General features: G+C 38.9%; 1 protein-coding gene across 6 annotated transcripts in view; it reads left to right on the plus strand.

Moving 5' to 3' along the window:
- LOC107746378 (kelch-like protein 13) overlaps window positions 1–10,346 on the plus strand; it is a 53,975-nt gene extending 43,629 nt beyond the window's left edge. For 3 of the 6 annotated variants that reach the window (XM_016560562.1, XM_016560563.1, XM_016560564.1), the window contains 4 exons: window positions 2,739–2,883; window positions 5,279–5,411; window positions 9,134–9,330; window positions 9,414–10,345. In XM_016560562.1, coding sequence (XP_016416048.1) covers window positions 2,739–2,883; window positions 5,279–5,411; window positions 9,134–9,330; window positions 9,414–10,295 — 1,357 coding nt within the window. In that variant the 3' untranslated portion in view covers window positions 10,296–10,345. Of the gene's footprint in view, window positions 1–2,738; window positions 2,884–5,278; window positions 5,412–9,133; window positions 9,331–9,413 lie in introns of all 6 variants that reach the window. The other 3 variants (XM_016560566.1, XM_016560567.1, XM_016560561.1) reach the window with 2 other exon arrangements.
- The last annotated feature ends 700 nt before the right edge of the window (window positions 10,347–11,046 follow it).

Here is an 11,046-nt window from a genome sequence, read left to right on the forward strand (position 1 = left end):
GTCGATTTTTACAAAGCTCATCGCTCTGAAAAGCGAGGTGTGCTGTGATTGGCCAGCTATCCAGTGCGTTGTGATTGGCCGAATACCTCAAGTGTGTGACCGAAATGTTATGCACCATACTGTCAGGCCGTGTCCCGGAGCGACGATTCAAAAAAACATTAAAACCCATTATAAACTAGACATTTGTTGCATCCAGGCGTTGCGTTGCATTGCATCGACACAACGGCAGGTTTATTAGCTTATACTACATTAGGAAGTAAGCTTTGAGGTCCATAATTATTCACATTGTGGCATTATTTTCCTTTTTTTTCCCCAAACAAAGTAGTTTCGCTTTCACAACGAGAAACACAGTGCCTTCACAACAATACTACAGCGAGAATAGAAGTTACGCCTTCTTTCTTTGCGTGAACATTTGGGCAGTGTTATGCAAATCTTCCCACATCGTGACGTAGACATGTGGGGGCGTGTTAGAACGAGCCGTTTTAGGTAGGCGTGGTTGACTCTTAACTTTTATAAAGAATATCTCTTTGGATTTGAGAATTTAGTCTTTGCAACTTTACAGATTTTCTTTATGCACCAAGAGCTTGTAACACTTCAAAGAGGAAGTAAAGATTGAAATCGCATCATATGACCCCTTTAAGACATTCCTGTTCATCTTTATTTAGCTTTATTTTGAGGTTATTGTTTTCCTGGAGGATAAATCCTCCATCACAGGTATCTTGTAGGCTCTCAGGTTTTGCTTCAGGATTACTCTGTATTTTGCTGTATTCCTTTTACCCTCTCAAGCCTTCTAGGTGTACACAGAATTGTCTTTCAAGTATGATGCTGCAACCGCAGTGTTTTTCCCACTCAGTTTAATGGCTTGTGCCAAACATTAGTATGATAGCCAAAAATCTATTTTACTCTCATCAGACCACAGAACCTTCTTCCAGCTGTCCTCAGTGTCTCCCACATCCTGGCAAACTGTAGCAGAGACATCATGTGGCATTGCTGAACAGTGGCTTTTCTCTTTGCCACTCTCTGCTAAAGCACCTGGGCAAGCGCTGAAGCTTGAAACTTCTTCAGAGCTGTCATTGGTCTCTAGGTGGTCTCTCCTAGCGGTCTCTTTCTTACACTCATTTTAATCGTTCTCCAATAGATATTCACTGGCTTGGAAATATTCTTGTGTCCATCCCTTGACTTGTGCTTTTCAGTTTACAGAGCTGCTTGGAGCGGTTTCAGGAGTGTTTCTCTCTCTCTCTCTCTCTCTCTCTCTCTCTCTCTCTCTTCATGGCCAGTTTTGGCACAGTAGTGACTCACCGGAAGTTGGGCTGTCCAGACACTTGTGTATTAATTTATAAGATGTCAGAGAGTATTTATGTGTATTGCATTAAAGGGGGTGAATATTTATCACCATCCAAACACTACCATTCGAAAGTTCGGGGTCAGTATTTTATTTTATTTTTTCTCGGTGACGTCAAAATGCCAAGGTTGAATTTATTTGATTAAATTTACAGTAAAAACAGTAATATTGTGAAATATTATTGCAATTTAAAATAACAGTTTTCTATTCATTTTAAAATGTAATTTATTGCTGTGATGACAGCTGAATTTTCAGCAGCCATTAATTCAGTCTTAAGTGTCAAATGATCCTTCAGAATGTATTCTAATATGTTTATTTGTTAATATTTGGAAACATTTCATCGTATCAATGTTAAAAACAATTGTTCTGCTTACATTTTTGTGGAAACCATGATGTATTTTTTCAGGACTCTTTAAACAGAAGGATCAAAAAAAACTTTTGTAAATTTTTTGTGTCAAATGTCTTTACTGTCATTTTTGATCCTTGATAAAATGTATTAATTTCTTTAAAAAAAAAAAAAACATTCTGACCCCAAACTTTTAAGCAGTCCTTTGTTTTAGAGCTCTATTAATAGTTCAGTGTTGTAAAATGCATGTGAAACATTTCTCTCGTGACACAAATGTGAGGAACAAAATCGCAATGACAAATTTTTGTGACCAGTGCCACTTTTCTGAGAGATTGAAACTGGCATCTTGTATGTGATGCTGCCAGTGACACAATTTCGTGTGCTGTTTGTCACAAATACATTAAATATACACTTCAGTTATATCAGAAAGAGAAGGAAGAAATCAAAAGAGATAAGTGTCTCTCTGGTTTTGTTCCTCTGTTATCTAGAGCAGTGGTTGATCTTAAAATGTTCTGACTGTTGCTTTTTCACCATTAGGCTTAGAAAAGGCCAAGCAAGCTGACTGCAACATCTGAAGGAACATAAACCAGTTTAATTCAGTTTCGTGATGCTTTTCTTTATACATGTGCCCTAAAATGTAAGGTTACCATGCCCAAACAGAATTGTTTTTTTGTCTTATTAGTCAATCGGCAAAACAAGATTTCTCATGAATATTAGTTTTAGCTTCTTTACAGTAAGAAGCCTATCGTTTCTGAGATCTTGACTGTGTAATAGTGGGGAAACAGCCATTCTATATGTGTGTTGTCTTGTGAATGTTCAGTTGTGTATATATGTGTCTGTGCGACGTGTTTATCTTTTGAGGAGGGTTTCTGTGCTGTACTCGTGTTGAAGAATCAGGAGGCACCACATCTGTTTCAAATCTAATGAACCAATATTATGTTTGCAGTCAAAACAGGTTTGGTCTTTTCACACAGTGCTGACTGTACCCCCCTCTCACGCTTGTTATTTCCACATATTAACCTTTCTTCTCTCTCTTTCTCTGATGGGCAGATCACTGGTGGAAGATGATGATGCTCAGATGATGAAGGTGTCGCTGGGATGCAGTGAAATGGGGCTTTCCTCCCACTTGCAGGCCTCAAAAACAGGAAACACACGCTTCTTTACCAGCAACACACACAGCTCTGTGGTTTTACAGGTGAGTGTGTGTGATTACATATGTCTCTTACTAAATGTCAGGGCGGGTGTGTGGGGTGTCACCATCTGCCATTCCGGCATCATATCACACGTGAGAGTTTGTGTGGGTGTGTGGGTGTGTGTGTTTGGAAGAGACTGTGAAGGTCATCTCTGCTGTTTCTGGCAGTCAGGCTTTAGTTCACACATAAAGATGATAATATTATGATCATCATCCTCATTGGTGGTGGGCTCAGTCCTGCCTGAAGTCCAAGAGAACCTTCATTAGCACCTACCTGCGGGTCACCTGACAAGTGTCAGCATGTGCTTGTGTGGGAACAAAGGTGAGAATTTAATTGGAATTTGCCAGTAAGTCATTGCAGACAGATCAATAAGTAAAGGTCACCTGATTCCCTTTGTTTGTGTGCATCTGTTCATATTTATTTAACCCTCTCTGATGCATGATGTCCTCTTCAGTGGACTATTTTTATGTAATAATATGTCAGTTTAAAACTAAGCGAGCCATTGTAATAATGGCCATATTTCTAATATTAATTATAATTCGAAATGATATCCAGTGTACAAACAGTGGCACTATCAGAACATTTGTTTTTTGTTTTTCTGTTTTTTGACCAGCAGACAGGAACATTTTTGATAAATCACACACTTCTCTTCACATGCTTAGACTGGTCTGTGAGGGGGGAAAAAATTTTTTTTCCCCAAAAGCATCTTTTTGCAAAAGATACTTTTTTTGCTGTATTATTTATCAAATAAATGCAGCCTTGGTGAGACGACTTTTAAAAACATTGAAAAATCTTATCGGCCCCAAACTTTTGAACAGTAGTGTAGGTTCACTGTGTGTTTACATGGGATAAGAGTGTATATACGTGCGTGTACACACAGACAAATTCATGTATTGCTTGATTTCTAGATGTCATTAGCACTGACAATTTATATTGACGTGATGAGGTCACTCTATTGATTCCTCCTATCACAATGTCATTGACAGCTGTCATTCATCACTTGATCGCCATTCAGCCTGAAATCAGCTACTGCTGTTAGAGGAGGTGAATTGTGTTTAAATGAACTTCAAATGGCAGTTTATTAAGATCGAATCAGTTTGTTAAATCAGAATACCACAGATAAACAATATTTGAAAGAAGCTGAAGTTGAAGACAGCCGCTCTGAGATCATGACTTAATTTCAATTTAAATCGGTCACATGACACATGTGTCCTAAAGCACAGCAGCCCTCATCACCCTGCAATATCACTAACCGCTGGAAAAATGATTTGATTCATTCCAGTGATTTGTTGGGAAACAACACTCAGTTCATTTGATTGGATATTTATCCCCAGGCTCTGTGTGTCCTCACATACCTCACATACACAGAATGAGAGTTTTAGCAGAGGAACCAGGTTTAGTGTGTGTTTTAGCACGTTTTGTGTTGTACATCCATTCATTTTGTAAAAAAGCTGCAAATTTGTGCTGACAAAACATCACAATTAATCGTTATAGACCTTTTCTATTTGTATTTTTTTATTTTAATATTGTCATCATAATAATGATATTAATGTAAAAAAAAGTATTATTTTTGAAATATTATTTTAATATAAATTATTCCATAGTGACACAATAAACATATAGCTCACACACACTTACACAAAGTGTTTGTTAATGTAGACGCCTCAACAAAAAATGCTTTTACTGTCATATTAGATGCAGCGTTGTTATCTTCTACATTTTGCATTTAGACATTTAGCAGACGCTTTTATCCAAAGCGACTTATGAACGAGGCACAAGCAAAGCTTTTAGTTTTTGATTTTATCAGACGCTGATGTTATGAGGCAGGTAAAGACAGCCTGTTGGCTTTTCCACGTTTATCGAGGCATATCTGTTAAACTCCAGCTCAGAGTGTGTAGTATAGTGTTTGGCGCTTAAAAAGCTTATGTGTAATTTCGGTGAGTGCAGCACTGATTGGATTGTGCCTTATTTCATGTCCTATCACATGCTTGGCATTTGCTTTTGCACATGCTGCTGTATTGAGCCTGACACAGCGGCTCGGAGAGTGTGCGTGCAAGTGGACGATGGCTCTGTCCTGTTAATTATGGCTCGTCTGTGCCGTGGGAGCCCATCTCTGCTGCAGTCCCCTCATGCATCTGACCTCCTGTTCGTTAATTAACCCCACAATCTTTTATTCAGAAATTATGCTCATGGGACACATAGTAACGATACAGCTCCTTAACATTCACACTCTGTTTTCATGGGTGATAACAACAGATGCTTTAGTGTTTTTTTGTTCTTTTTTTATCTCAAGACCATTTCGGTCAATCTCTTTCCTCCTTCTCATTAAGTGCATTACTGAAATGCTCGTCAGTCCTCTCACTTCCTCTGTTTTATTTTCTTCCCTCTGTCTCTCAGGGTTTTGACCAGTTGAGGATTGAGGGCCTGCTTTGTGATGTCACGTTGGTGGCGGGAGATGGGGATGAGGCATTTCCTGTTCACCGAGCCATGATGGCCTCCTCCAGCGACTACTTTAAAGCCATGTTTACAGGTGAGTGAGAGAACAAGACATGGGATAAAAAAGGATTAGGTGAGGTGAAGCCAAGTTTCCAGGTGAGGAAGGGATAAAGGAAAGAAGAAGAAAAAAATGAGGTGTTTTGGGACCGAGAGGTCAAAGTTTGACAGAAGAGAAAGAGAAGAGAGACTCCAGTTAAGTTATTAATAAACAGACAATGTTGATGCACTAATCAGTTATACTGGATTGTTTTTGTTTGTGTTTAGTACTGTCACTTTAAAGTCCCTATGAAATCAAAATTAAAGTTTTTTGGGTGTTAGTATCAATATGTTAGTCTTAAGGTTATCTATAAGGCAGTGTGCTCCAAAACAGTGACAAAATTTGCATTTAGAAGATATAAGCATTCAAAGCTTGCAGTTCGTCACTTCCGCCAAAACGGCTCAACTATTTTTTTGACATCACATCGTACTTCAGCTTCTCATCAAACTTTCTGTCCAATCAAATGCTCTCTAGAATCCGAAGCGCCCGCCCCCTACACTATAAAATAGACGCTGAAGCCGCGGCTGAAATCGGTCACTTGTCCACAGAATTAGTATTTTCTGTACAGTGAATGGCACGTATTGCACAATATAGGGGACAGGGAACGATTCAAACAGTGTAAATATGCTTTCCATTGAGGAAAAAAAGAAGTCTGGTTTCGCGCTGTCACACTAACCACCGCACACACACTCTGCTCCGGTCCAGAGACACGATAGCACGGAGCGGATCACATGAGCGAGTCGGCGCCTACCACAAAATGTATCGGAGCTATTTAAATTCTACACAGAATGCTATATTTATGTATATATATATATATATTCTTTTTTTAGTTCGTTAATCATGTAAATATCAGTAACATGTCAGTCTCATTTAGTCACACCAGAGACTTCCATCAGAGCTCAGAATGTTCCTGATTCTCCCTCAATTTACCCCCTCCCTCACTCGCCCTCTCTCTCTCTCAGAAGCGCACTCTGTTTCTTGGGAAGAAAGAACAAAGCAAGAGAGGTGAAAAAAGATAAGAAAGCAAGGGATTTGCTCTGGGTTATTTGGGAAAGCATGTTCAGAGATAATCTGTTCGATGGAAAGGACTTCATTTCGTTATTTGAATTGAGTTCAGCTATTCCCTAAATAATTATGCCATTTAATACTGCATACTACCAAATCCCGGATTAATTTTTTACACAAAACTATTATGAGAGAGCACTAAAACAATTATAAAGAAGCAGTGTGCCCAGGGAATCCTCTTTCTGCAGGCTTACACCATTTCCTAACTAGAGCTGGGGGAAAATCGGTTTATCGATGCATCATGATCCTGAATCAGTCCAATGTATGAGCACTTAGTTGCTTAGCGATTCACTACACACTGCCGTTCAAAAGTTTAGATCAGTAAGAATGAATATGCTTATTATAAATGTTTATTTGTTTGTTTATTTATTTAATAAGGGACAATACACATTAATAATAAATAACATTTAAAATGTGTTTTAGGGGGGTGTGGCTGACTCTTAACTTTTATAAAGAATATCTCTTTGGATTTGAGACTTTAGTCTTTACAACTTTACAGATCTTCTTTATGCACCAAGAGCTTGTAACACTCCAAAGAGAAAGGAAAAAATGAAATTGCATCATATGACCCCTTTAATTATTAAAACCATGGTGGTATGAGCACTTAGTTGTTTAGCGATTCACTACACACTGCCGTTCAAAAGTTTAGATCAGTAAGAATGAATATGCTTATTATAAATGTTTATTTGTTTGTTTATTTATTTAATAAGGGACAATACACATTAATAATAAATAACATTTAAAATGTGTCGGATTTAGCCAAATTGGCTAATTTTCATCAGTAGTCCCTTGGCAGATTGATGTTAAAGACGATGAAAACAGCAGACAAAATATTCTTTTAACACAAAAAGAATTAAGAAACTGCAAAATCTCTACAAATGGTCACAATTTTGTTACAACAGTAAACACATTTTCAGCTTTCTAGAGAAACCACAAGTACCTGTAATATAACTCCTTTAACTCTGGCAGAAGTCTATTCCAGTCATGTGTTCCTCTAAAAGCAAATAATAACTGGCCAAAAGGCAGAGTAAAAATATTTATAATGTTACAAAAGATTTCTGTTTTAAAAATAGAAACACAAAAATATTAAGTAGCACCGCTGTTTTCGACATTGATAATAAGAAACGTTCTTGAACACCAATCACAGAATGATTTCTGAATGACCATATGAATCTGAAAATGACTGCTGATAATTCAGCTTTGCCATAACAAGAATAAATTACTTTTTTTTTAGACAAGTTTTTGTCCTAAATAGTCAGGACATTTTGTTGATTGCATGGTTTCTATTTCTACAATATCGAGGCAGTTAGCCATGCACTCCAAATCTAACTGATCCAAAATTCAGTTCCTGATAATGTCGCAATAATCATTAAATATCTTCTAAATAGCTGTGCTAAATTGTCAGGACGTGCATTTTGCATTCTGCACAAACACACAGATCGTCTTTTGATTGTGTATGGAATGTGTATATAGTAGGGATGTGCATCTCCATAACTGAGGGTGATGCGATACGTATCTTGATGCATAGCCATCGATATGATACATTAAAGTTACATATGAAGCAGCTACCGATGCGATACGATTCACCCCATTACGATGCAGTGCGATCCGATTTAGATTCGATTCAATGCAATATGATGCTATGCAATTCAATATGGTACAGATAGTTCGCAAATCACGTTCAGACAGACAGCAAGTCATTAATTAACTCAAGTGCCTTCTGACTTCTAATGCCTCGGTCTCCGTAGTGTTGTGATATGTCATATTCACGTAGCAGCAGTGGTGATGAGAGAACGCGCTTGAGAAACTGTTTAGAGAGGAGAAATCAATCTACATATAAAATATTGGTCACAAATTATTGGTCACTTTCTAAATAATAAAAGTATAGCACATCTAGATAAATCGTTTTTTTACCAATGCATATATGTTAGAAATGATGCATCGCGATACAAATGCCAACTTGGATCCAGTGCATACTTTTTAAAATCAGTGCATCGCATCGTTAACTTTAATACCGATGCACTGATGCGAATCTGTGAATCTTACCATCCCTAGTATGTAGCTGAGAAATGTGCTGTATCTGTTATCTTATAAAAGGTCAGTAGATTTTATAAGCCCATCAAAGTCCTGCTCATGCATGTGTGCCATGAGCATTTAAGCACTGCAAGACTTCCATAATTGCTGTCTGTATTACTTTCTTTCATTCTCCCCTTGTGTTCTGCTTATCCCTTTTGCTCTTGTTCTCTCTCGCTTTCCTTCTCTCTTTCTCCATCTCAGCATAGTTGAGAAATCACATCTGAACTAATGAAAGTGGTTTGATTTATTTCAAACGTGGCTCTTGAATAAGTGGCTCATTATCATGGTAAAGAGAATTGGTGACAGCTTGCAGTGAGACTCGCTTATCTTCTCTCTTATTTCCTCTTTCTCTCGTTCTCCTTATTGTTTCTGTCACTCTCCCCTCTCTGCCTTTGATCCGCTAATTTGCAACGTTTTTTGCCAATCCCTCCCCCATTCTTTTCTTCCTCATTCTTTTCATCTGCTTTTCCCCTTTTTTATATCTGTTTTGCTTGAATATTTCTTTGCACTGATTTTCTCTTGCTTTCATCTCCTCCCTCCGTCATCTTTTCATCTCTTTCTCTTTTTTTTTCCCCCAGGTGGAATGAAAGAGCAGGATTTGATGTGTATAAAGCTGCATGGCGTGAATCGAATAGGGCTAAAGAAGATTATAGACTTCATTTACACCGCCAAACTCTCTCTCAACATGGAGAACCTACAGGACACCCTAGAGGCTGCTAGCTTTCTCCAGATCCTGCCTGTCCTTGACTTCTGCAAAGTCTTTCTCATTTCTGGGGTAGGACACTGTTCAAACCATTTCAAATGAGAATGCTCTAATGTACTTTGTAGTATTAACACACAGTTCTTACCCCCTCTTAGGTGTCACTGGACAACTGTGTGGAGGTGGGGCGCATCGCCAACGCCTACAACCTCACAGAGGTGGACAAATACGTCAACAAATTTATCCTAAAGAATTTCCCCTCGCTACTCGGCACCGGCGAGTTTGTCAAACTTCCATTCGAACGTCTAGCGTTTGTGCTCTCCTCCAACAGTCTAAAACACTGCAGTGAGCTGGACCTGTTCAAGTCTGCATGCCGCTGGTTACGCTACGAAGAAGGCCGCATGGAATACGCCGCCAAGCTAATGCGCAATATCCGATTCCCCCTCATGAGTCCAACAGAACTCATAAACCACGTACAGACTGTCGACTTCATGCGTACGGACAATACCTGTGTTAATCTTTTATTAGAAGCCAGCAACTACCAGATGATGCCATACATGCAGCCGGTGATGCAGTCGGAACGAACTATGATCCGTTCAGACAATACCCATTTAGTGACGCTAGGGGGCGTGCTACGGCAACAGCTGGTTGTAAGTAAAGAGTTGCGACTTTTTGACGAGAAAGCACATGAATGGAAGGCACTGGCACCCATGGACGCCCCGCGCTACCAGCACGGGATCGCAGTGATCGGGAACTTTTTGTATGTGGTCGGGGGACAGAGTAACTATGACACGAAAGGAAAAACAGCTGTGGATACCGTGTTTCGATACGACCCAAGATATAACAAGTGGATTCAGGTGGCGTGTCTGAATGAGAAGAGGACCTTCTTTCATCTGAGCGCTCTCAAAGGACATCTATATGCGGTGGGCGGGAGAAACGCTGCAGGAGAGCTGGGTGAGTCAGCAAGGGATTTAAGTGTCACAGCAGGGGACAGATTTCCAAGGGACACGCTGTGCTTCAGTTGTTGGCATGTTTTGTAAATATAACATTAATAGGTGTCTTGCAGTGCTAATTATGTGTGGATGCAAAAAAAAAATTGAAATGCTAAAAAGATCTTGGTATTTTTGGTTGGTCCTAATTATAGAAAGATTTGACTTGATGCTGAAGGAGAGCTGGTTTGTCAGCAGTGCTGCCCACTAAGGGGTGTTGCTAATCATGTCAGTGTCAACTGGTGGGCCGTGACTCAAAATACTTTCGTCACTTCTGTAGAAGCTAGCATAATTAGGCAGATACCAACATGAACAGGTTACTAGACATTGCCTCCACCTTCAGAACCATGGACAAATTTACACAAGATCAAAAATTACAACCCAGACTAAATTAAATATTGGTTTACATGCAGTGAGGATATACATGGTTTGTGCTGACACCATTGTGTTTTGTGATGCGAGTTATTGAATGTTATGAGTTTGACACTACCAAAATTTAACTTGCGTGTAAAAATGTAACTGAAGTAGCAGCAGATCATTTCTTAAATGTAGAGCGCAGTCTTGGTTCTATACATCAGTTGTTCATTGAATTAACGCAGATCTGAATGCGAGCTTGCAGTGGATCAGAGCAGAGAAGGCTGTCATATCACCGGAAGATTGAGCTATGACATTTAGATGAAACATTTTTACTTAAAGTAAATAAATAAATGTATGCATGGATGAATTGTTCACAATAAGATCAGAAAGATGCATTTAAAAAATATACGGGGTGATTTTCCATATGTTGCTGACGGTCAATTTT

The sequence above is a fragment of the Sinocyclocheilus rhinocerous genome, unplaced genomic scaffold (assembly GCF_001515625.1).
Source record: "Sinocyclocheilus rhinocerous isolate Xijiao unplaced genomic scaffold, SAMN03320098_v1.1 scaffold77, whole genome shotgun sequence".
Taxonomy (NCBI): domain Eukaryota; kingdom Metazoa; phylum Chordata; class Actinopteri; order Cypriniformes; family Cyprinidae; genus Sinocyclocheilus; species Sinocyclocheilus rhinocerous.